Genomic DNA, 27,650 nt, shown 5'->3' on the forward strand with positions numbered 1-27,650 from the left:
ATCAAAGATAACCACTGTCTTGCCTGTTTGAGTTGCTATAACAAAAATGCTGTAGACTGGGTGATTTAGGCAACAAACATTTCTCACAGTTCTGGAGGTTGGGAAGTCCAAGATCAAGTGCCAGTAGATTTGGTGTGCTGGTAGGGATTCACTTCTTCCTTCATGAAAGACTGTCTTCTGCTGTCTTCTTTGATGGTGGAGGAGGTGGGTCTCTTTTATAAGGACACTAATCTCATTCATGAGGGCTCCACCCTCATGACCTAGTCACCTCCCAAAAGTCCCACTTCCAAGTACCACCCCTTGGGATCAGGTTTCAACATATGAATTTGTAAGGAACACAAATAGTTAGTCCATAGTAACCATTTCCAAGATGAAGCTGTCTTTTGGGAAGACAGAATTTTCACTGGCTGGTAAAACTGCTCATGCCAAATACAACAGTAAATCGGTCAGACTCTGCCAACCCTATCTCATGTTCTAAGGGCCCTAAGAGTTCCTCATCTCTCCCTTTATCCATGTGACTTTCAGAAAAAAATATGAAACCTAATTCACGCTATGTGGTTACTGCTTCAAGTTATATACATTTGTATTCTAACATCCTTCAAAATCTTAAGTCTGAGTATAGCTTGAAAAGTGAAATGTCAAGAGTTTGCCAAGAAAGTGCGAGTGGAGAAGCCTTCCTGGGAGGCCTTCTAAAATTACTTCTGTGGAAAGGAGATTCTCTAACCTTGATGATGCGTCTTCTCTAGTTGCAATTAATGCCTCTTACCAAGAATAAAAACACAGCCCTCGATGCCCTCCTTGCCATGTCTAGCCCATTATTAAGATGCACCTGTATTGTCTCTAATCATTCTCATCGTATGTTACATTAAGCTGGAAACCTTAATGGAAACCTTACCGCTTGGTGCTAAGTCTGGGCTTCCAGGAGACAGTGCTATGGAAGATTGATTCAACCCACTATCCTCATAATTGACTTAAGATTATCTCCCCAACAAGAGGTTACTACGAGTCATTGCCCATCTTTCCAAGAGATCGCAGACCCATCCCATAGGCACACACTGCCCGGGAGTGCTGAACACATTCTCTCCACAACCGAATGTCTTGTTCACTAGTGCACCCCCAGGACCCAATGCAGTGCCTGGAGCCTCAATTAACAAGCACCAGCAAACGCTTCTTAAATGAATAAATGATGAATGAACAAACAAGTTTTTCTATTCTCACTTCAGCTCATGAGCCACAGAGCTGGGCCCATCCTGAATCTGTCATGCTGAAGGCATGGCCCTGACACCAGTTCTCTGATCTAAGAAGACAGGAGAGAAAAATGTAATGTCCCATCCCCAGCATCCCAACAGCAGAAATCAATTGCAAAAGGGTCCCGTTCATCAATGGCCCTCAAGATAATTGTCCAATGACTGAAAACTGTTCCTAAAACATATTTCACATCACTTTTCAATATATTATTTTGGTTGTATCACTAAAATTATGCCTGCCCTGGTTGGTGTGGCTCAGTGGATTGAGTGTCGACCTGCAAACCAAAGGGTCACTGGTTCGATTCCTTGTCAGGGCACATGCCTGAGTTGAAGGCCAAGTCCACAGTTGGGGGCACAAGAGGCAACCACATATTGATGTTTCTCTCCCTCTCTTTCTCCCTCCCATCCCCCTCTCTAAAAAATAAATAAAATCTTTTTTTAAAAATCTGTGTAAAATTTTTTTAAATTATGCCTTAAACTATATTGAAATGAAGCTATAACATAGCCATTTATTATATTCTTTTGTTTCTCACCCAATAGAAAATGGAGTTAGCTGCCCCATTGTGAAATAATTGCCAGTGATACTGTGGAAAGTATAATATTCACGCTGACACCCAGTAGGTAGTTTTTCAAAGTGTAAAGTTGTCCCATCTTTAAATTAAAAATAATTAGTTCCTGCTTCATTTTCGACGTCCCTGTTGACTCACTGTACCACGGTGAACAAACTTCACTGCATTACTATGTAAATGGCATGTACCAAATGTCACCCTGTGGTTCCTGGGCTCACACTTCAATGACCTAAGGTAGTTTTAATGCTAGTTTCTTAAAAGCTCCATTTAACTTTACCCTTAATTATAAATACGATGCTATTTAAAATCATACTACTAAGAAATCTTTCATTCAACCTTAACTTTATAGAATGCTATTGGCAGTGACTTACCTCATGAAGGATTTGTGGGGCCTAAAAGTTAATTCTAATGGTCTGCAAATTGTCCTGTTACTTAGGAATATAGCAGTGAAGTACAGCTGTGGTAATGACAAGTGCTGGAATTGTATGTATTTAAATTCTTCAATTGATACATGACATTTTCTGTTTTAAATTTGCTGTATGACTCATATTTTCTTTCTTTCGTCGTACCTGCTGTCTATGACAAGGAAGTCACCAAGGAATGCAATGGCACATGACATTAAATTCTCTGGGAGCTAGAACCCTCTCCACAACTATATCCCTAGAGTATGTGCTATATCTGACCCACAGGAGGCTACTCAGTAAATGAATATTCCTGAGTGAATGAATGAATTAATGAACCAACCAACCAACCAGTAAACAAAAGAACTGAAGATATAGGCCATAGAGGAACAAAAGAAAACAGGATAGAATATTATTCTGAAATAAAAGGCCTTGGAAGAAGACTGCATGATGTATGAACAGGTTCCTTACCTATAACACTGGAGACATCTGGATTTGTTTGGGAATGCAACTGAAATAATTCAGTGAAAGCCCCATGAAAATGGCACAGTACTACTCAGAGAGGGTATCTTGCATATGATGACAATGAATTGTGAATGCATGAACTAAAGCTACCAAGTAAGCCACAACGTGGAACTGTAGCAATGACAGTGTCAACACAGACAGGGGTGCAGTCAGTATTTACTGAGTGAATTCCTGGCTCTGCTTCAGGCCTCGCAGAATGGACACACTGCTCAACTTGGGAATCTGGAAGGAAAGCATTTTATTACAAAGAACCTACAGATACAGAAGCATTCTTTTTCTCAATTTTATTATTCGATATTAAACCAATAATACAGAAGCTATTATTGCCCCAGATTATGAAGTAAGAGCTTTTAATTTTTCAAAGTCACTAAGGTTAAAATCTATACCTAGATAAAATGAATACAGGTCTGCCTCCTTTGGTTTTGTGGATTCTTTCCAAAAATTATTGTAAACAACTCACCATTCCCTGTGGTCGTTACAGTTCAAATCAGAGACTTAAAAAATAGCAACTTGCCAGACAGGGTACAGAGCGAATAAACTGAATACAGGGGACCTTCTTCCAAATAAGGGATGCATTTCCACATTCAGCTCCAAAAAAAAAAAAAAAAAAAAAAAATTCATATGTAAGCATCCTCTTTACTTAGTGAGATTTTAGAAATGACCTTTTAACATTCAGAGCAAAGTAGTTGCAGCATGGTTTCAATATACATCGACTATTTCAGGAATGCATTTGCTGGGTGAATCAAGGCACAACTGTAAGATTTTTGTTCAAAACTTTACCAAGAGTTGCCCACCATTTCCTAAACTTGCACCCAATGACAACACTGTGTGTGATGTTGCCAGTACAACTCACGCTGATCACACATTTGTCACTTGTGACTCTACACACAGGTGAAAGCATCTGATGACTTAATTTTATCTTCTAGGATGATTATACCCAAGTTTTTTATTAAAATACATTGTATTTTATTTAAAAGTGACTTTCATTTTCTCTGCTTTATATTTCAGTTAGGGTATTATGTTCATTGTTTAAAAGTATATATGTCATACAGGTCATATTAATTGTGAATTTCATTTCAGAAAAGCCAGAATAAAGTATTTGTTTTAAAAGGGTGTACCGACTCTGGGAGGGTTGAGAGACACTTATCTCCTCCAACCTTCCCTCTCTACAATGAACAAAGGCTCAGAGAAGTGCAGTAATTTACTCAAGGCCACAAAGCAAGCTAATGACCAAATTGGAAGTGGAGTTACATGGGCACCAAGTCCCCCCTCTAGCACACTGCCTTGCCTCAAAGTAATAACTACATAAATACACAGAGGGGGGAAATTAACCTCACGTTTTAGAATAACTTAGTGACCATTAGACCCAAGGGGAGGAACTGAGGCGGTCTCTCCCTTGTCTCTAGGGACAAGATGTTTTAGAGAAATTTGGGGGTTTTTTCCACCTGAAAAGCCTCAGGTGCCGGCTCTGGTGCAGAGCTCATGCAAACTGAACTGTGGCCATTCAGTTTCTCTCTAAAAGGCACATGGTGAAAGCAGGCGTTTGTAAGACTTATGTTTAAGGCTGACTTTGATGTTTTTGGGGTGGTTTTTTTAAAGCTAAATAAACTACTACTTATCTTGAGAAAGCTACATTCCATTATTATTTTGAACTTATAACAGTACTTCACAGTGAAGAAATTAAGGAATATATGCTCAATTTAAAATCGGTAAGTGGTGTCCCTAGTTCTAGGTCTTGAGTTTAGGCATTTTCATTCAGACGGAGTTCATAGGAGGCCTGAATTTATAAACAAGTAGGTGGAGTAGGTAAAGGGCAAATCCCAGGGAGCTTTTATATCTAACAGTTACATCAATGCTGTATGAAACATTCCCAAGAGATAAACACAAGGTAATTAACATTTATCTCAATGCTGACTTCTATCCAAATCGCTGCTCCACATTTATGAAGCAAGAAAATTCTCTCAGCTCAACAGCTTTAACATACAGTACTTAGCTAAACCCACTGGGTGCTCAAAGTAGGAAAGTAGAAGCAAGCCAATGATCTAGAGTCTCTTAAATCACCATCATCTCTATTTCACCTGAAGTCACTATTATTGCTACAAGTTCCCCAACCCAAGATTAGCGCCGTCTTCCAAACCATAAAAGCAAATTATAAACACCAAATATTGTTTTCAAGTTGAAGCTAATACCCTCAATTATCATATTTAGGATCAACTTGTACACTAAAATTTCTCCTCTTGCCTTTTGGACTCAGCACAGCAAAGGTTTCCATTTTTGTTCACACAGTTGCCCTCAAAGGGCTTAGTACTTCAGGATGAGAATCCTGAACCTGGGGAGTAGACTCTGCTCTGAATGAATATGATCCTAAATGCCTAGGCAATAGCTTTTATCAAATTAATGGAATGTGTACCTATAAAATAAAATAAAATGCAATACATCTGAAGTTACAAATGCGTTAAGCCAAAGCATTTAACTCTCTGTGTGGAGTGGTACAGAATTGCCCTTTCACATTATCATAAATGATGTGAGAGGCAGGCCTGGCAGGCAGACGGGGTGCTGGGAGGCTGGCTGTTGCAGGTCTGCTATTGTGGCAAAGGAGCCCGTCTGGGGGTTTCAAAACCCTAGGGAGAAAAGAAAGAATAGCGACTCATTATTATGGTCACTTTCTTAAGGGCTTCTTTTGGCAGGACCTAAATGAAAGCAGGGTTCTCAATCTAGGTTTACATCAATAAAGTCTCTCCATTGGGGCTCCTCCTATGTTACCCATGGGACCCGCTCAGGTACCCACTGCCCAGAAATGAATGGTGTCAGAAAGGAGCATTCTTAGAAAATAAATAATAAAACAGAAAATTGTTCCATCTACACCATGCCACTTACTTGGCAATGTACATCTTATTGGAGAAGGACTCCGACTTCGAGGGAGCTGGAAAATATGAAAGTGGAATGGGAATTACACAGCAGATAGAGCTCAATGAAAGTCAAAAGGTCGACTTTTTCCCCCCTAAAACATCAGCTAAATAATTGCTCGGAGACACATTAGAACAATGATTTCCCCCACTAAGGTTGAGCACTGCGTTCCCTTGTTTACTTCCTGAAGAAAATGGGGCACTCGATTTAGTTTAAATTCTATTATCAATTTAAAGCTGGGCTCAGCAACCTAGTTATTGTTGCTTTTTGTCATTGCTGTTTAATGGTTGCTAAATACTTTGACATTAGACGCTCAGTGGCCATACTGAATTCAAAGCTTTCCAGAAAAATTATTATTATTAACTAATTAAAGCTCAAGTGGTCCGATACTATCTGGCACATCCTTTATATGAGTTAGCGCATGTGTGTAAAACACTGCCCTACTAAGGAGAGTCCCTAGGCAGCCCGAAGAAAAAGTCATTTTTCAAATCTCACCTTTGCTTTCACTAGCACAGGCCACCTGTACCTGCACGCCTGGTACGGCTCTGAAATAACTGACCACGGACATCACCCTTGTTCTGAGCTTTCAAACACTTCAGCTGGACACTCACAAAGATGGAGCTGTTCTGGAGGCAAGACCTCAGATACACTAAGACCAGACTAACCAGAAAGATTTGTATTTTATTTTGCAGGCTTATTAGTCTGGCTGTAAGGAGACAGTGGTGGAAAGGGACTGAGTTTTGGCAGCAGTTTGAGCGTGTATTTTATTCGCCTCTAAAGTTTACTTTGTTCTCCCTGGATACATGGCGGGAAGGAGAAAGGAAGTGGCTCAAACATGGAGCAGGGCTTAGGGGTCATGTCCATGAACACCTTCCAGAGAGTGGTGGAGGTCAAATTTGCCTTGGATGTCAGCACAGTAGGTGTCTACTTTGATCTTTATTCTGAGGTGCCACTTCCTCTTCAACTGAGGAGCACTGTGATGCTTCCAGTACGAAACTCAAGATTTCCTTTTTATAGATTAGTCTACTAAATGTGCTATCCTTTTGCTTTTACCTACTGTAAATACTTATTCCTGAACAGGAACAGTTAAGTTATAGTAAAATCTCCAAAAGTGAAAAAACTGTGTCAGATATGTGCCTTTCCAACTTCAGTCCATTTCCTTCCTCTGGATTTTTCTCCCCAATTTTCATGCTCACTGAAATTCTGCCCGATCCAATATCCACTTCCCCATGCATCCCTTCCTCACCACCAAACCCAGGAGGCATCTTACCTCTTCTGATAACTCAACCACTTTCTGCTCTTTTATGAATTTAATCATATCCCACATTCAACTACTTTGTTTAAATCATATTGATCTTCTTGTAATGAAACCCGTCCAGGGAAGAGACCATGTTTTAGTTACCTGTGTGTCACACACTCCCCACCCCCAAATTAGCATCCATCAGATACAGAAGGAAGGTTTGATAAGGCTCACTAAACTCAATAAGAAAGGGGGGTCTTATCACTGCAGGGGGGTTTCGTTCTTGTTTTGCTGGGGTGGGGGTGGGGTTAGAAGTTTGAGGCTAGAGCTTCATTGCTAGAGATAATTTCAGAGAAGTGGACTGTTACCAGATGTGTTTCTCCTTCTGCATCACACTCTCTCTCAAACAAGGTTGAAACAAATATTTTAACATTTTTTATTTGAAGGAATAGCACATTGTTAGCCTAGCTGGTGTCCACATGTCTCAGTCCAGCCCTGTACTCAAAAGGCATTGACTGAATGTTATTTGTTGAATAAATCAACAGTGGTGAATCATAACAATGTTTTTAGTTTTCAGAGGTGTTGTTGCTATTTTTTTTCTTTGACAGAAGTATTAATAATCCTCCCAAGAACTGAAAGGAAAAGAGACTAATCTCATTGTTCCTATTTTGAAGTTGAGAGGAAAATTAATACCTACAATGCCCTTTATACAGTATTGAAATCCAGACCGTTTGAGCAATTCTCCAAAGTATACAGTAAGTTCCAGAGAAACCAGGGACCCATGCTGAGATCAGTTGACTAAGGTGTCCCATTTTCTATTCAGAAGGTTAACTGACATCTTATAGCTCATTTTCTTTCAAAGATAAAAATAAAACTATGAAATAAGTAAAGTCTATTAGTCTTTCAACTAATTCAGAAAAAAAGACTATCTCTATTTCTTCTTTCTAGATGATCAATTCCTTAGTCCAAGGTAGTAGAAAAAACAGTTTGGGGTTATTATAAAAGGTTCTCTTTCTACCTACAGACTTATAATCACCTCTTTTACTGTTGAATTCTAAAAGGTCAAACATAGGATGATTTTGTGTATAAATGATTAGATATGTACCGTGCTTAAACCCAAATGGCTACGGGGGTAGATGGGACTTAAACTCCTGCTTCGACATCGGCTTAGGGATCGCACCGAATTCCACTAAGGAGTGAGAGAAAGAAAAATAAGCAATAGCTCAGGAATGCTCACATGGCTTAAAACAATATGCATATCCCACAGATACAGAGGTTTTTTTGGTATGATTACACTTGCCCATTACTGGTCATCAACATGAAGTACTATAGCTATGTACTATAGCTGCCCGATATGTGACAATAACTTAGAGGTATTTCTCAAATAAAATCTCATTATAATGAACTCTGGGATATTCAAACTCTTGGTATTAGTATTTTGTTTTGATGAATAAGTTATTACAAATTACATTGAGTTTGCAAGTGCTGGAGAACGTAAGCTCCCTGTGGGCAGGGATTTGAGTCTGTTTTGTTCACTGTTGAACCCCCAGCCCCTGGGTCATAAATAACTACAGAATATGTATTGTTGAATGAAATGAATTGAGTGACTGAGTGAATCACCATTGCTGCCCACCAAGTCTTTAAATTAATGAGTAAGAAGAAAACTATATTCACTACAATGAGATTTCACTCGTACTGTAAAAAGTCTTCTTAAAAATCCTCTTTCATTCAACCCTTTTTTAGGGTATTCTTATTTGGTATTAGGAGTTTAAGCTTTGGGTAAATGTAGTGATATGCTTAATGGGAGTGAAGGAAATTAAAAGGCAATTGCTATTTGATGTAGAACAAAATAGTGACTGTTTCTTCTTCTCTGCTAAATTGTAGTGCAGGTATTCTACAATAAGAGTTTCTTAACAGAGGGTAACTATTGTAGGGGCAAGAAGCACGTGTTATGAGTTCATTCATTGTACAGTATGTGTGGTTGTCAGATCAGCACAACCCAATTTTTACAGGTTCAACTTACATTGTATAGAGTACTTTGTTGAGATACTATCAGCTATCATGGGCTTCTTAAGCTGCAAAAACCCTTGTCTTAAGTTCTTTTAATACATGACTCTCCTTCTCCCCATATGGGTGAGAAGCTGCATGAAGCACATCCCCTATTCTCCAGCTCAAAGAATGCAGGAACTGAACCAGCCAGATGGTGGCTTTGATCTGGGCTGAGGAGCTTCACTTCAGGATTTAAAGAAACTCTTTCTAGGAAGGGCAGGGTACAAACTCCATAATGTTCACTCTAAAAAATGTCCAAGCACTCATGGCCAGCAGTTCCAATACCCAGTCCCCACCCCAACACAGACACACGCTCAGACACTTGCACATCTAAGACTCTATTTTGAAGGTTGCCCGATTATTTCACATGTTCACAACATTGTGCAGCCAATGTACACAGGAAGCAACCTCCCATCTGATGGGCTTCTCTCTCCTCACCTCCTCTGCCCTCTCTCCCTCCATCCCTCCCCTCTCTACATGTCATACCAAGGAGAGAAAAACTGGGCACATTCATCATTTCCCAAAACGGAGAATTGTCACAAAGAAAATTGACAAACTGTTTCCTGAAAGTTAATCACTTTTAAATGTTTAGGGTTACAGAGGACCTCCCATAGGTGAGCTCAAAGGGTTTTGCCCCCATAATAGCTTAACGCTTCTAAGATGGGGGAGGCAAATAGGATTAGTTCCATCTTACGGATAAAACAACAGGCATAGAAATTACTGCCAGGAAATTATGAAGAATGGTGGACAAATCAGAGAAAAGGTTCTGGTCTTTCCTCTCCTTTGTATGAAATCTTATCAAGCAATGCTTTAAGAAATTTTTTATATAATCTCTGGGTTTATAAATGTTCTCGAACTTGTGAATCAAACACTTGGGATGAATTGTCACTATGCAAGGCCACCGTACAAAAGCCCCTCTCTTGGTGACAGCTTCTCCCTTCATAATGACAGTGTCATTCTCCATGAGGGCAGGCCACACATGATAGAAGACCAAGGGAGCACTGAAATCGGAGTCATAGCTGCGACGGTACCTGTTTTAAAGACACAAAAGAAGTAGAAAGAGAGGGTAAGCAATTAGGTAGCATAACTAGGGGGGAGCATCGGTATAAATTTGCACTTTGATTATGCTCAGATCTAGATAAATACGGATCCTGATTCTGTTATTGAAGAGATAGTTGTGGGCTCTTGAAATAGGAACCAGTGATAATGAGGACCTGCACAGACTCACTAAGAACAAGTCATGTCAGACTAATCTTGTTCTTCTCTGGATTATAGAAGTTAAATTCAGGGAAATGCTAGAGACCATATGAAGTCTCCTAGGCTTCCTATAAGATTTCTCATGCTATCTTTGTGGACAAAATAAGACTAAATATGAGTGGATGATTAACTTAAGTGGGTGGGTTGAAAACTGGTTCAATGATCATATCCAAAACGAGGTAGTTAATGGGTCAATGAGAACATGAATAAAGGTGCAAAGGGCTCTGTCTCAGTGCTGTGAGAAGTCAACATATTCATCAATGACTTACATGGAATATTAAAAAATCATTTAAAGGTGAGGAGTGGATCAGAAAAAAAAAACAGATGACAGTATCAAAAAATAGCTCAACTGGCTGGAAAGATAAGCTGAACCTAGTAAGACAACATGTAATGTGGCTACCTATGGGGTCCTGCCATTGAATCTAAAAAGCATTTAATTACATGGTGATAATAAATGGCTTAATCACAGCCCAAGTAAAAATATAATAACAGATTTCAGCTGAACTCAAAATTAGTGAACAGTATTATATGGCTAGGGGGAAAACACTTTAAAAACTAGCTGAATTAAAAGAGAATAAGAATGGAAGGGTGGTAGTCCCTCTACACTGGTCAGTTCAAACCAGAGGACTACTTTCGGTGTGAACATTTTCTTAAAAAGGAGTGCTTGGAAGAGCATGGAGCAGAGGCCACAGAAGCAGTTCTATTTGTCAAGAAGTCTCAATACCCACCCCCACCACCCACCCCACTCCCTGCCGCTCCTTCATATGGAAAAAACCTAAAGGCATGAGGCCAGAAGAAGGAGAATTTGATTAATTGCTTTTAAATGTGTGAAAGGTTGCCAGAGTTTAAAAGAAAAGAAAGGATTAGACTTGTGCTGTGAAGTCCTAGAGGTAGAAGCAAACCCAATCATTACTAGGAACTCCAGTTTCCACTCTACAGCCAACCAGAAGTCCAGTCCCCAGGGGGCCCCAAGAGGTCATACGTTCCCTCTGATCAAAGGCATGCGAGCAGGAGGCCTGGCAGAGGTCTGCAAAGTGTGCAGATGCCACCAACCGAAACGGATGAATATTTTTTATTTGGACCATGCATCTTCTAAAGGAAAACGGATTTTTAAAAAGAGGATGCAGATCTGTTCTGTAAGAGAACCAAAAAGATGCAACTGCAATGTTGTGTTCTAATACTCAGCTCTTCCTTGTGTGTGTGTGTGCACTGGTAACAGTGATCTGAAAGAAACTAGAAACAAAGCAATGGCAAGGAAATAAGAGAGACTATAAGGGAATCAGAAATACCATCACTGTGATTTTCACAAGCAAAGAGATGTCCACAGTCTCTATCATCTCCAAGCTTGTAGGGACATGGGGCTGCCACCTACCCATAATAACTCTAGAGTTCGAAAGAAGACCCGGAGCTGACATTTCCTGAGTGTGCACTATGTGCCAGGCAGTGTCCCTGAGTACTTCATCTGAATGATCTCAATGAACCTTCTACAGATGAGGAAGTAGGAATTATTATTTCCTCCATTTGACAGAGAAAAAACTAAGGAATGGAAAAATTAAGTAACATGCCCAAATGGTACAGTTAATGAGTGGTGGAGCCAGGACTGGATCCCAGGCAGCTTGACACCAGAGCCTCTGTTCTTAACTACTTGGCCTTCTCCCAGAAAATCTCCAGCTACATGATAAGATCTCATAAAATTTCATCAAAATGTTCTCAGTTAAATACTTTCTTCTCCCCAGGAGAAGGCCGTGTCCTGTAATAACAGAAAAGGACATGGCAGGGCCTGGAAATCAGGTCCTGTCTGTTGATTTTCTTACCCATGTTCTTTTCCCTAAATTGTTCCCACACAAGATCACTTATTTATATCCCTTAGCTTTTGCTCCTATGTCTCTTACTTGGAATCATTAAAAACTTCTCCATCGGCCCCAAATGCAAGATCTAGGGGTGGCTCTAAAGTCTGCATTGCAAAGGCAAGGCAACATATCTCCTGGATGAAGTTACTAAGGAGGCAAAAATCAACTGCCGGAGGGAATGAAATCTTGGGATTGACATTCATGGCTCGGATTACATCCTGAAAGACAAAAGAGGGCATCACCTTGTTACCACTTGTGACCAGAAACTCTGATGATCCTAAGGACATTATTACTGATGGAGGTGGGAAAAGAAAATGGGGATGAATATAGTTAAACTAGAGAGGGAGTACATGCACCCAAAGGAGGAAGCCTCATTAATGGGGAAGGAGGAGAGATGACAGAGTACAAGTGACATACTAAAGGCCAAGAGAGTCTCAAAAAAAAAAAAAAAAAAAAAAAAACTAAAGAAAAAACCCTTAGTAGCTTTGTCTTTTTTTTTTTTTTTTTTTGTAATTCTAGGCAAGTTATATGATGCACCAACACAGAACTCTGACTTGTTCATAATCTATAATAATAACAATTATAACTTGCTTTTATTGAGAGTGTAGTATGTGCCCAGTCTTGTGCTAAGCAAATTATTTGATTTCTTTCATTTAATCCTCTCAAAAACACTATAGGGTCGTGACTATTGCTGTTCCCATTTAAAGATTAGAAAACTAAAGCACAGAGGGGTTAAGTAAATGTGTAAGGTCACACAGCTAGTAAGAGGTAGAGTCAAGATGCAAGTCCACATTTATGTTTCCCCAAATCTTAGGCACTATGATGTTCTATCTTCCAATCTTAAGGGCCCATATAAAGCAGTGATTTTCAACCCTTTTCATCTCATGGTACACATAAACTAATTACTAAAATTCTGCAGCACACCAAAAAATATTTTTTACCTGACATAAAAAAAAAATTAGTATAATTTTGATTCATTCACGCTAGATGGCTATTATTGTGTTGGCTCTTTTCTTTTTTTTTTCTTTTTTCTTTTCTTATTTGACAGTCTAAGGGAAAAGTGATCGGTGCCCCTGACTAAACAGTCAGATATTGCATGTTTTAAAAATTCTTGCAGCAGGCCAGTGTGCCACAACACAATGGTTGAAAATTATTGATCTAAAGAATAGAACTATAAAGCTCAGAATATTTTTCCCCATGTAATGTCTGAGAAAGAAATAGCCAATATTGACTGGTTCTACAAAGTAAATTGGATGCTGCTCCTTTCTGCTCTTCCATTACATAGACAAAGCACTAAATAAGTTTCTGGGTTATCAGTATTCATTCAGCAAACCAGCCCCAATAAGAGACCCAACACTTACGTTGACACTGCTTTGGGAATCATACAGATCAAGATGACAAATTATATAATCCGAGACGGCATCATCAAAGTCATTCGGCCCCATGTAAGTTGGTGTCAAAGATTTCCTCACACGGATCTTGAAATGTCTGAATGCCATTTTAGCTACATGGAATGCCTCCTGCGCATAAACATTGCAGCAAATTTATTTGATGAAAGGATCAGGGCAAAGAGGTCCAAAGCAAGGAATGAAGAAAGAATACCCATCAAAAATTCAACATCATGTGGGTCTTCTGTTAACTAAACACAGTTGGTCAAAACTCTTTTTAATCTGGGAGAAAAGGTATATCTCAGTTTTGAAAAGTACATAAATACATATACAACTATCCACATTCAGCAATTTAAAGACAGTGGACCATTGTTCTGGTAACATGAAGTGCAGGACAGTATAGAAGTTCAAGGAAATAAATCACCTGTGGTTACATAAATACTTGAAAAATGCTAGCCTATGCTATGATCCCACAGCAACACCATATAACTGGTCAAGCAATAAGAGAAAATTATCAATCTAGTGTTTGTTATATAGAGACATATATTAAGTGTTGGGCATGTTTCCTAATATATATTAATTCAACAAATACTTATTAAATTTCTGTTATATAGTCAGCACTGGGAAAACTTAGTTATACAGGAAAGACATGGCCTCTATGCTTACAGAACTTTAACCAACTCAGTGAGTGATTCTCAAATCAGAGACTGGCGAACTTTTTTCTTTAAAGAGCCAGATAATATATATTGGGTTGGCCAAAAGGTTTGTTTGGTTTTTTCCATCATACGGCTCTAATAGTGCTTAGTTGTCTTTAACGTCATTCAAAACAATTTAGATTGTATTGTGACAGCTGTCATATCAGTATGCATTTTTTAAAAAATTATCAAAATTGATAATTTTTTGTGTAGCTATTTTAACATTGAAGATGGAACAAAAAAAGCAGTATTTTTGACATATTATGCCTTATTATTTCAAGAAAGGTAAAAAGGAGACTGAAATGCAAAAAATAAAATAAAAATTGTGCCGTATATGGAGAATGTGCTGTGACTGATCGAACATGTCAAAAGTGGTTTGCGAAGTTTCATGCTGGAGATTTCTTGCTGGACGATGCTCCATGGTCGGAAAGACCAGTTGAAGTTGAGAGCGATCAAATCAAGACATTAATTGAGAACAATGTTCTACCACACAGAAGATAGCCAACATGCTCAAAATATCCAAATCAATAAAGTTAATGGTGAAAAATGAAAAACGTCTTTTATTTAAAGGAAAAAACCAAACAGACTTTTTGGCCAACCCAATAATTTAGTCTTTGCTGGTCACATTTATTTTTACAACCCTTTAAAATGTAAAACTATTCCTCTAATCTTAGCTCTCAAGTGATATTTTTCTTAGAAATACAGGTCATGGCCAGTTATGGTCCACAGGTCTTAGTATGCTGACCCCTGACATAAATTAATAAATATAGAATAAAGGGCAATAGACTCTGATCATTCTACTCCCATACCAATATCCTGTTTTATTTACTATTTCATCGTTCTCATAATGGACCCAGTATCAATATGGTACCAAAGGAACAAACCCATTTGCTTTGGAAATTAGGATCATATATAAGCACTTTTTAATCTGGCATACTCAAGTAGCTGATATGTTAGCAGTTTCGGTAACTATTCTTCTGATTTTTCTAATGGAAGGAAATCAATCAAATGATAGCTATTAGCGATGATATGCTCATTTAGAAGATTCCGTGCAAATCAACTAAGTACATACCCATTTCAGACTGTCCCACAGTTATAAATAGTTCAACAAATTGTGGTCAATGTCAATAGTAATACATATGAATAGTTATTCTTAAAAATAATTCATCTCAAATACTTGCAATGGAAGGAGGAAAGAAAGGGAGAGAGGAAAGAAGGGAAATGCCTGGAAATCCCACCCTCTTGCAGGGACCTCTGGATCTACCAGTCTTCTAAGCTGTACTGTTCAGTTTAGCAAACCGCGTTCTCCCTGCGACGCCTAGTGGCCGCTGGGTCCGGCCAGAGGGGCACATACCACTGTGGCGATGTAGATGATCCGCTGCACCATCTCGGCCTTGTCGATGCATTGCCTCAGCAGGCACTGCGCGTCCAGGCGGGCCTGGGAGTAGACGTCGCTGAACCGAGACACCAGGGCAGCTTTGCGCGCCGCACTGGACAGTTTGGCGCGATTCGGAGACGGGGTCCTGACCTTCACCATTGCTGTGGAGGGGCTGTGTGACCCGCTGCCGCTGCGACTGCGGCTGCGACTGGGAACTCGGCTGTGGCTGCGGCTGTGGCTGCGACTGCGAGTGGGACTGCGACTGCGAGTGGGACTGCGACTGCGAGTGCGAGTGGGACTGCGACTGCGACTGCGAGTGGGACTGCGACTGCGACTGCGAGTGGGACTGCGACTGCGAGTGGGACTGCGACTGCGACTACGACTGCGACGGGCAGGGCTTGGAGATCGGCTCCTGGTGGACCTGTTGGTGACCGAGAATCAGCAAAGAAGCCCTCTGATGCACCTCTCCGTCCTTCCCGGACTCTGCTGCTCCCACATCAACTGCAGATGACACGCAGGAGCGCTGGGCCCTGCAGGCCGGGAAAGCAGTGGCTCCAGGACGCCCCCACCAGGCCTGTGGGAGGCAGTGTGTCACCACAGGGCCTCAAATGTGCCCACAACAGAGAAGGGGACTCTATCTGCATGGTGAGTTAGGACTGATGAAGCACCCGCACTCACTGAGCACCTCAATTTATCCTTCAAGCAGCCCTGCAAGGCCAGCACTGATTGTTGGCCATTTTACAGAGGAGGAGCTTGAAGCTTAGAAAAGTGAATTGGCTGTCCTGGAGTAACACGGCTAGTAAGAGCCAGAGTTAGAAGTCAGATTTTCTTTGTTTCATACCCCAACCTTGGCGAGCCTTATAAAATGAGGCGAACACTGAACAATGAGAAAGAAGACCTGGGTTGCAGCTCCAGAGCTACCACGTGATAGCAAGCAGAAGCAACTGCAATCGCTTCTCTTCTCCAGAGCCTCAGTTTTCACCTACACCATTTTCTCTGTATTTTGGGGGTGGGGGAGGGGTTGGAAGAGGGGGTCGGAAAATCAAGTGAGCTAACACTTGTTAGTACTTGGCGAATTGGAAAGCACTGTATCAGTAAAACGTTTATGGCTACCAAGTACAACAGAAATTACCAGACTAGCTAGCCCAAAGGCAATGTCCGCCCCACAAAAGGAAGTGTTGTAGAAGAAACTATGGGGCCAGAGGTAGTGCAAAGTGGACTCTGAAGGGGTGGAGGAAGCCCTCATTAATAGTATCCATAAATTTCCATGGTGCAACAGATACTCCAACCATGGCTGCTCTCAAGCAAAAATACTTCTTAGGAGCCAGTACAAACCAACAGAAGCACAACAGTGAAGGAGGTGTGATTCCCAAAACTGAAAGACTGAGATCACATTTTGGGGAATGGGGACCAGGCATGGGGGTGGCTTTAATCACTTGAATCAGGGCATGTTACCAAGCTGGGGGGAGGAGAGTTAGAAAGAACAAGGAAAATGCAATGACTCCAAAGACAAACATCCTACTTTGTCTTCACCCAACACTGCTGGAATGACCTGTCTTAACTCCATCCATCAGTAGAAAGGGATTTCACAAGAACACTTCCATACACCTTCATCACACAAAGCTATTAAAAGGCAATACCCTACAGAAAAATGGCAGTCGGCCATCTAAGGCTCTTAGGCCTTAAGAGAGCAGGACCCTCATATCACGGGACATTCTTTCAATATGGGGACAACCTCTTGCCTTATAGGCCCACTCAGATCTGGTTTCAAGCCAAAGAATTTCCCTTTCTCATATCTCTCAGTTTCATTCCTTGAGCTTCAATGTCAGCCCCAAACCAATTAGTGCCTAAGGAAGTGGCAATCCAGGAGGTGGTTTCTGTCTGGGAGGATGTGGTTGGAGAAAACACTTTACAATTCAAAGCTTCCAGTATTGTTGGGGTTTGGATTCAAGGATGTCATTTTACACCCCACCCCACCCCCGCAAGCCAGGCTTTTAACACCAACAAAAGGAACTGAAATAAAAAGCTCTGTGAGAATATGTCGGACCTTCCCTGGAGTGCAGATTTTTCAGCAGACAGAACAGCAATTTCGTCCTTCAGCGTTTGGAGCTGTTTCTCATAATCGGATATCACTTCTGCCTCAGACTTGTCAGAGCTGCGCTTATCGGAGGTGCGGTGATGGTCTGATCTCCGCTGCTCAGAGGTCCTGGACTCTGAGCTTCTAGGCGGAGCATGGAGCTGTTGCTCTACGTTCCTACGCGCCGAGGTTCTTGGCGCCGCGTTTCTCTGGCGGGACTCCTCCTGGGCTTGAAGAGATTTAAGCCTGAACAGAAACGAAAAAAAAAAATTAAGAAAGAAAAGAGAGGGAGGGAAGAAGGAAAGGTAATAAACAACAATTGGCATACTTAACACAGAGGCTACCCTACTTCGTATGCCGTTACTGTATCAGAAACTTCTAATGGAAATACATAGGAACAAACACAAATTAGCAAAGATTCGCCAGGGTCAGGGGCCACTCCATGTCTGCAGCTTGCATTGGAAAAGGCTCCTAAAGAAAAGATAGGTATACAGATCCTCCAGCAAAGGCAGAATGGGCCTGTGGTCATATTGTTCTACCCGGGACTGATATTAACTGAACAAAACCCTAGAAGCATTTGACCTCCGAAACTTAGTCCAGGCAAAGATATTATCTCTGAAGATGGACTATGGGGGGTGGGGGGACTACAGTGGAAACTGAACATCATCCACAATACTGGGTGAAGTGTGGACCTATGAAAGTAATGCATTACAGAAACACACAAAGCTTTAGAAATAAAATTGGCATCCTCATAAAGATATAAAGAGGCATGGCCATCATAAGAGGAGGACATGCTGTGACGAAAATGACAATGGTGTAAGATGAAAAGGTAAGTGGTAAGAGTGAGAAGGATGTAGAGAAGCTAAAAATGCAACAGCAGAAGTAAAAGCTGCACTAGAAACAATAAAGAACAGAATCACTGAGTAATCTGATCCGTGTATTTGAGAAGGTGTATCAAATAAGAATGAGATTAAAATGATGAGTGGGAAATAGAAATGGAAAATAGAATGGTGCTCCAAGCTAAAATTTAGGGGTATTCCCGAAGAAATCAGAAACAGTTGAAATATGTGTAAAGGCAATAGAATGGAATTCGTATATATAAATGTATATATTTACATATATGGATTTTAATACAGTTTCCACTTTTGGGGGGGAAATGTCAAAATGAAAATCAAGAAAGGTATAATATTAAAGAATCAGTATTTATATTCCCCTTTCTAGAAATTTATCTTTAGAGAATAAACTGAAATTTAAACTAAGATTTGCCACAGAAATCATCACAATGTTATTTCCAATGCTGAATAAGAACTGGTGTCAAGGTAAGTAGTCAATATTAGGGAAATACCTGCGTGATGGAACACAACGTATCTATTCAAAACTAAGTTCTGCAGTGTCTTTTTTTTTTTTATTAGTAATAGGGAAAAACAATGCTAGTTGAAAAAATGGGGGCCAAAATTGTAAACTTATACTTATTTGTATGAATTGGAAGAAATGTCAAATGGTAACAGTAACTGGTTCTGGAATTAAGAGATGGTTTTTAGTTTCTGTTATATTATATTGTGCTTTGAAAATTCTCTCTAGTAGATATGTAATGTTTTTATACTAAGAAAAACATATAAAACACTAATAAAAATATTGTTTCCTTTCCTCTTTGATTGTGAACAGATTCTTTCATATTGTAATGGAACACCAAAAAAGCTAAATTCAAAGATTAATCAGCAGGCTGCAATAATCCTGTCATTTTTTTTTTTTCTTACTGCTTTCTTAGCTGATTTATTTCCTCCTCTGCAGCCAAAAGGGATATGGCCGATCTGTTCTTGGTTGCTTCAACAGTCTTTGCAGTTTCAGCCCTACTGTAAGAGAAATCAGTAACTAAAGACAGATTTTCCAAAATTGGCAGGCTTTCTAAATCAAGGCATAGGTTCTCTCTCAGGAACTTTTGGCATATGATACAAATTCAACATTAACAAGATTAAATTACGAGACATCTGCATTCAATCAGATGGTATTGCAAACATTATGATGCACTTACATGCAAAAACAAGCTAGCATCTTTTCTCAGTGTCAAACACAAAGAAATGATAAAGCTACAACCCCCTAAAAGACTATGTAATAATTATTAATATTTAAATGTAAAGGAAAAACAAACTTTTTCAATTCCTCCTTCTCACCCTCCTAATTCATGTGCTCTAATTACACCAAGTCCCCAGGTGGCCTTGCTCTAAAAAACTTCATTTTCTGCAATATACAACTACTTCTTCTGATTACTGTGCATGGTAAAGCTGAATTTGACTTGATTTTCCCAGACTTCCTAAACATAAAAACAATTATTTGCCCTCCTATAAAGCCGTCCACAATTACCCTTGACTACCCTCTATACCATGTCTTCTTTCCTCTGATTTCCACTGCTTATTAAGCATAAGGTTCCTGAGTTTTCCACATAACTCAGTCACTGTTAGTTTTAATGACTCCTCTGTTGTAAGCAAGTCATAGTAAATGACACTATTTCTTTACGTCTGTCTAAATTTAAAAGGAAATTGGAATGTGCTGGATGACAATGGATGAAGACCTATTGTTCTCAATTAAGTTGTCCTCGTGCAGTGAAAGATCATGGTTGGCAAAGGATTCTTGACTTAGCTGACCCTGCTTTCCTGGAACATCTGGGCTCCTTTGTCACAGTAGCCCTGAGGCTAAGAGAGAGCAACTGCCACCTAGACTCACACCAGGGCTCCTCATCCTTTGAGTGCCACTCTACAGGCCACCCTTGACTCTCTCCCCTTCTCCTGAGCTCCTACAATGCTCAGTTCACAGTTATAGTCTCATTACAGACACACTGTCAACCACGTGAAGATGAAGATTCTATTTTATTCATCTCTTTATCCCCAACACCTAAAACAGTGCCTGTCGTATAGTAGATTTCTTTTTAACCTGAAAATGAATGAACAAAATTTCTAAAGTCTAAAACAAAGCCATAGAAGAAATAACTTCACAATAGACCTACTGAAGGTTGACACAAAATTGTACTCTAATTCAAATGTGAGTGTATTGTAGGTTTTAAAAAGTATATATGGGAAAATGAACATTTTATCAAGAGAAAACTGTAGAAAAATTAAATGAACAAAATGGACTAAGAAAGAGTATAAAAAAGGAATAAAGTAGGTTTTTTCTCTCAAAACATGGCATACATATGTGAACACATATACATATAAGCAAACATACATGCTAATTTGGTACCCTTGGGTAGCATACAGAGAGAAGAAAGGGGGGTGCATTCATGTGCCAAAAATTGTTTTAAGCAGATGAACACTTATTTAACTGTTATGGATTTATTCATTCATCAAGCAAATTATTGAAAATTTGCTATGCGCCAGGCATGAGGCTGGATGCTGAAGATACAACAGTGTCAAAATATCAGTACAAATAGTAACCCTTGGAGTTTCCTGTCTACTGGATCACAAATATGCAAGCAATTGTTTAAAGGTTCCAAAATGTGGAAGTGCTATTCCTAGATCATTGGGAAAGGGAACTTAAGGAGAGGAAGAGGAAAGACCTTTTGATGTATAGTGGTCACAAACAGACTCTGAGAAAGTCACATTGAAGGTGAGGCCTGAGGTACAATTAAGAGCCAAACATGCAAGAAGCTCACGGGAGACTTCCATTTTTCTGAAGGAGCACAGGCAAAGGCCTTGCGGTGAAGAAGACGCAGACAGTAGACTAGGTGAGGGGAGTCTGGCATGAGAGTGAAGTGAGAGGTAGGGTCAGATCATGTAGAGCTGAGAGTCCCAGGAAAGCTACTCACAGCTTTTTTTATTTTTAATAATTTTTTAAAGATTTTATTTATTTATTTCTAGAGAGAGGAGAAGGGAAGGAGAAAGAGAGGGAGAGGAGCAATCAGTTGCCTCTCTCATGCCCACAACTGGGGACCTGGCCCACAACCCAGGCATGAGCCCTGACTGGGAATCAAACTGGCAACCTTTCCATCTGCGGGCCAGAGCTCAATCCACTGAGCCACACCAGCCAGGGCCACTCACAGCTTTCAAGCAGGATGATGACATAATAAAGTAAAAATATACCAATATTTTCCTATGTGAGAAACGGCTTATAGTAGAGCAAGAATGGAAACAGGGAAACCAGTTGGAAGGCAAAGAGTTGAGTTGAAGTAAGAGGCATCAGAAGCCTGAACCAGCGCAATGGTAGTACAATAGAAAAAAAAAGGACAAGTGTGGGAGATGCTTAGGAAGCAGATTCAACTGGATGTTCTAACTGATTGGGTATAGAAAATGCAGAAAAGTGAGTTTCCTAACCAGAGTCCAGGCATAAAATAGAACAGACTTCCCTTGTCTAGAGTTCATCAAACCTGGGAAGATCTGACCCATTCAGCACTGTATTGGAATGTGCACCTTTGAAACTGAGTCACAACCACGTTGGTCTCCACAAGGTTAGACATGGGAACCTCCTTGGGTGGATCACTCATTCCACAGCAGATAGCACCTGGCTTTAAAGACAGGTAGACAGAGTAAGAGAGGGAAGACAGAGCTGGCTACCACAGAAGGTGTGATGCCTTAAATAAAAATAGAATATGAACCACAGGTGGGTTTGTAACAAAACAAAACTAGGAAATTCAGAGAAAAGCAACAAGCACTTTCCTGTGTGCAACTTTCAAATGGATTGTGGGGAATGGGGAATATATACATAATTAAAATAGAACACACACACAAATGATCAAGCAAATAGGACAAAGGTATATGAAAGGGTATATGGGTGTTCTTAGTACTATTCCTGCAAGTTTTCTATACTTCATACTACTTACAAATGAAAAGTTTAAAAAATGCATGCAGTCATAGTTTCTTTCTCAGTCCATGGTGTCCCTCATAACTAACTACAGAACTATAGAGACAAGGGAGGGAGGGAGGGAGGAATTCCTTGCTCCTATTGGTGCTGATAAAAGAGAGAACCAGCAAAGTCTTGAAGCAGCAAGAGGAAAACGGAGGCAGCCAGTCAGTGGCAGCCGTGGCCAGTCAATGCCCCAGGAGACCTAACCACACAAGCCACACCTCAGCACCATTAGCACAAGACATAAGTGCCCAGATGGAACTATCTTGTGCAAGAACCCCAGCAGACAGTTCAAGACCAGAGTCCTCTCCCCCAGCACCAGGAGAGCATGCAAGCATCCCTCTAGCCCTAAATGTCAGTCTAAGGAAGGAAGAGGGCAATGAGACCCCTAAAGCTGGCAGACTGGGCCCCTAATGAAAGTCTGGACTTGCAATTAACTGAATATTTACATAAAAGGAACTGCAATAAACAAGAAAAGATGTGGCAAATCTAAGGATCCTCCTCACCCCACTCCAAATCAGCTGACATTAGTTGAAATAAGTGGTAGAAACTCAGAGGAATTATGCTTTGTGTGCCTTACATTTGTGAACTTTCACTTTTGCAGCTATAAAACTGCTCCAATTAGAATAATGAATGGGGAATGTGCGGAGAAGCATGCAAAGGACACACAGAGAAAAAAGGTCTGAAGTAAAATATACCAAGATATTAACAGCAATGAGATTACAGATGATTTTCATCCTTATACTCTTATTTGTTATATGCATTTTTGGGAAAGGAATTTGCATTTTCTAATCAGGCAAAATTAAATCAGTAGAGATGTTTTCCTTAAGAAGAAATCTCATCAGAGAACAAGGTAGAATGCCACATCCTATTCCATCACAGGCCTGAACTGGTTGAAAAAAAATTCCTTGCTGTCCCACACATATCAACAGTAGATCAATGCCATGGGAAGAGGAAACATCTTATTGATTGATGGGTTTTTGTTGGCATGTCAAATGCAGTTTCATACATGTATATCTATCTTCCTCAAGTACAACCCAAAGTTAGCAATTATCTTTGCGGTGATTCCTTGCGCTTGCTACTCTGGTTTTGTACCTAGCATGAATCTGATATCTGTTGCTCCCTGGCATTGCTTAACTTTTTTTAAATACATTTTTATATCTAATAGTTATTCCAGAATCTTGAATTGTTCATCATTTAAAGAGTCTGATCTTTCAGGCTTACCCACCAATGAGTACAACTGACAAATAAATGCAGCCTGTTTCATCTTGATTTTTCTCTTAATTTTTCTATTTCCCCTCCTTAACCCTTTCCCTCTGTGTCTTTTCTTATTTTTCTCCCTAAAAATTTAGATTTTTCATGTAACCATCTTCCTCTGTTTATAAATATGGACTAATAGTGAGTCCATGGAAAGAAAGAGCTCCAGGAATGGAACCAAGGGAACCTGGGTCTTAGGGATCATAACATACTAGGGAAATCCTGGCTTTCAATTCAAAGATACTGACTTCCAACACACACACACACACACACACACACACACACACACACACAGATTTCTTATTAGCATATAATTTTACATGATTGTCCTTTCACACTTAAAAGTTAAATGAAGAACAAACAAGTCTTTTTGGGAAAAGATAACTTGCATTCCTCTTACTCATCTTGAACCTGGTTGAGTTGATTACGAGTTGAGTTCAGATCCAAATCTAATTGCTGTAAATCCCGATCCTGGATACCAGACTCTTTCTGCCTCTCCTTATCAAATGTGCCCTGGAAAGACACATGCATGAAAAAATAATCTGAATACTGAAACAACATACAGATTGCACAAATATGACACTGAACAAAGGAAGTCAAGCACAAACGGGCACATAATGTATGGCTGCATTTACATGAAGTCCGGTGCAGACAAAGTTAATCTGGAATGATAAAATCAGAAGAGTGGTTGCCCTGGGGTGCAGAGACATGCCTTGGAAGTGACACAGGCAGGCTCTGAAGTGATGGAAATATTTTGTATCTTAACAGTGGTGTGAGTTCCATGGATATACACATGCATTTATCAAAATTCATGAACCCATGGATGTCACTGTAGGTAAATTATACCTCAATTAAAATAAGACATTTAAATATCATCCTATATCTCTATACCCAGAATAACATGCATAGGGGGTAAAAAATCTAAGAAATATATGAAAAACCCCAGGGGAAAAATTGCTTAAAGACAACTGATGTCTATAGAAAACTTACCACAGGTAAGTTGTTTCTCATGCTTACCACATTTAATTCTCGCAATGACCAAATTAGGCCAGCAAAAAACATTGTCCCCATTTAGCAAAAGAAGACACGAAGACATAAAAAGTTAGACAACCTACCCAATACCATAAAAGAGGGACAAGAATTCTGTCCAGTGATCCCTAACAGAAATCCTTCATCCATTACCTCATAAGGCCCTGTTCCTTAGATCAACCTGCTCATCATGCTTTCATTTGAGAAAGAAATTTATGGAAATCCATATAAACATTTAAAACCAAGGTCACTAATGTTTTGCTTACCCAGATACAATCATGCCAATGCCTTAAGCAAGATATATGTTCTGACTCCAGCCTGATCTTCAACTGTTAAAACACAGACACTGTCCATGGAGACCCAAATTGATAGACACTGTCCACCAAGATCAGCTACAAATTATGATACCTTTTGTCAGTCTACCAGAATTGAGCTCTCTTCTTATCTTGAATTAATTTATTTCACTCTTTCAAAATACTGAGCTTTCCTCATCTAATACTCTCTGAGTATTAGAACCCTTGTGGTACCCTAACTGTCTGGGTGATTATTTTGTCTTTTAAAAGTTATTATTTAATGCCTAGTGTGGGCCAAGCAACATACCACATAGAAATCATCCCCAGGCCTTTTTATAGCGGAGGAAGCCATTGATTTTCCTGGTCACACCTCTAGTAAGGAAGCAAAGCTGAGAGTTGAACCCAGGTATGTCTGAAGACAAAAATCAATCCAATATGCCCCATACTACCATAAATAGAAACCTTTTTTTTTACCTGTGTCCCCATTTTCTAAGTAGAGTTGAGCCCCTCTCTAGGTCAAAGCCATATCTTTCTTATCTATGTTTGAGTTCCCAGAGCCTGACCAGGGTGCTGAAAGTCAAGGGGAACCTTTAGCATTTTACCTTCAGAGAGGGGATCTTGCTGTCAACAGGGTTTCCCAGGGAAGCAGCAGTAAAAGAGGCCTCCAGCCACGGCAAAAGGCGCGATTTGATTACTTGCACACCATCATAATGTCCTCCTAAAATAACCCACAAATCATGTTAGTGAGAGGAATGCTACCACACCAAGTCAGAGAGCACAAACAAAAGAAAAAAGGGGGGGGGGGCATAAGCTATTCTCACCTTCTTGGGCTGTTACAGTGAGGATTCCAAAGAGTTGTCCCTGCACCTTGGCAATTTGTTCAATGAATTCGAGGCAAAGACTTAGATTTTGATCACATGAGTTTGTCTGCAAAGCCAAAAATGGTCAACATCGGTTCAATTCTTCAAGTCCACTGCAGGTCGACAAGGACCCGCTTTACACCAGGGCTGCCAGGCTCTGTATGCTCCCAGGGGCAGACACTGCTGTGTGCTCACCAAAACAGTTCCCTCTCCTCCTGGGCACATCTATAATGCCTTCTAGCCTCCCTAGCGGTTTCTGGGGCCATGTGACTGAGCTCGGGTCCATGAAATGGGAAGTGACATGTGCCACTTTGTGGGGGAGCAGCCCAGAAGAAACCCTCTGGAGGGATTTTCTTCTTTTTCTTTCTTTTGCCACCTGCCAGCCAACAGCAGAAGACCCCAATGGCATAAGGGATGGTGGAGCAGCAAGATTTTGGAGACTGTTAATAGAACACTTACAATGACTGTTACATAATCGAGAAAGTTTATTTATGTGTGCTAAGTCATTGTGGTTTTGGGGTGATTTTAATAGCAATAGTCCTGACTCCCTATTCAATGAAATCCTGAAACAAAAAACCACTGTGTAAAGTGAATAGACCTTTGTAACACAGTACAAATCATTGCTTCCTAATTTACCTGCTTTATTAGTTCTTGTCCTCTCCCTAAGTTCAATATTTATATAAAGAATACTATTTGATAACAAAAAGGTGTTGCTAGGTTGAGGTTACAATGGAGAATAAGACCAAAAAGATGGGCCAGGCCATATGACACATGCAGATGAGTGGAGAGACAGGAGAGCAGACAGGTATGGTGCAGTGGAATAGTCGTTCTTACCATAGCGGTAAGCATAAGGTCTACTCAAGAGCCCATTGTCTTGGAAAGTCAGGGAACACTTCCTTCCCAGAGGAAGTGAAATCTAGGTGAGAAGAAATTAGGCAAACTTGGGGAAAGGGGTGGTTCAAGTGGTTCTGGAACATTCTAAGCAATAAGAGGAGAACATGAAGAAGCCAAGAGATAGGTCTTTTAGTTACTATCCTGGTTTTGTTGTCTCCTTGGTGAACTTCTACTGTTTCCTCATTAGCTAAACCTCTGAATCTAACACTAAAGGAAGGGGATACAACTGTAAGCAATCAACAGATCATGTGGTTATAAAATGCATACATTGATGTGTCATCTGAAGCCATAATAAGGCACTAGCAGTGAGCGCTATGAATCCTGAGACAGAAAGAGAGTTACCAGGAGGACAGAAACTCGAATGAATAGGAAGTTTAGACGACCTCTAGGCAAAAGGTTACAAGAAAAATGCATATTTGTGTCAACAACGGAAGTGGTTCTGACAGGCAGTGAGCTCCCTGTGGACAGAGGCTGTGCCTGCCCTATTCATTCCCTATTATATTTCTAGCCCTGCATTTTAGGGTCTTTATATATTCAAACGCAATGAGTATTGGATGGACTGATGAATATAAGATGATTCACTCATTTTGGATTTATTACATAGCTTGTAAGTGCCAGGCACTATTCTTATATATATAAATTCAGTTAATCCTCCCAATAGTACACTGTAAGATTAGAGTACCGTTATTATTTTCCCCATCTTCAGATGAGAAAACTGAGATGCATAGAAGTTAAGTAACTTGCCCAAGATTAGTTAGATAATAAAGTATCAGAACTGAGATCAGAACCTAAGTTTGCTAGTTCCAGATTCCATGCTCTTAACCACTAAGCTGTGCTGACCTTAGATGATGATTAATGTTGGGAGTACAGGGAGGACTAGATGATGTGACAAAGAGTGAAT

At 40.1% G+C, this 27,650-nt stretch overlaps 1 protein-coding gene across 1 annotated transcript in view; it reads right to left on the reverse strand.

The window, feature by feature from the left end:
* SPATA18 (spermatogenesis associated 18) overlaps window positions 1–27,650 on the reverse strand; it is an 84,281-nt gene that overhangs the window by 45,812 nt on the left and 10,819 nt on the right. The window contains exons 2-12 of the mRNA XM_090267390.1: window positions 25,817–25,922; window positions 25,598–25,713; window positions 24,074–24,186; window positions 19,341–19,436; window positions 17,554–17,829; window positions 15,483–15,927; window positions 13,407–13,565; window positions 12,088–12,263; window positions 9,846–9,969; window positions 7,995–8,078; window positions 5,620–5,665 (exon numbers count right to left, since the gene is read on the reverse strand). Of these exons, the coding sequence (XP_090123516.1) occupies window positions 5,620–5,665; window positions 7,995–8,078; window positions 9,846–9,969; window positions 12,088–12,263; window positions 13,407–13,565; window positions 15,483–15,927; window positions 17,554–17,829; window positions 19,341–19,436; window positions 24,074–24,186; window positions 25,598–25,713; window positions 25,817–25,922 (1,741 nt within the window). The remainder of the gene's footprint in view (window positions 1–5,619; window positions 5,666–7,994; window positions 8,079–9,845; window positions 9,970–12,087; window positions 12,264–13,406; window positions 13,566–15,482; window positions 15,928–17,553; window positions 17,830–19,340; window positions 19,437–24,073; window positions 24,187–25,597; window positions 25,714–25,816; window positions 25,923–27,650) is intronic.

This window comes from Furipterus horrens, unplaced genomic scaffold, assembly GCF_987537825.1.
Source record: "Furipterus horrens unplaced genomic scaffold, mFurHor1.1.pri manual_scaffold_2, whole genome shotgun sequence".
Classification (NCBI taxonomy): domain Eukaryota; kingdom Metazoa; phylum Chordata; class Mammalia; order Chiroptera; family Furipteridae; genus Furipterus; species Furipterus horrens.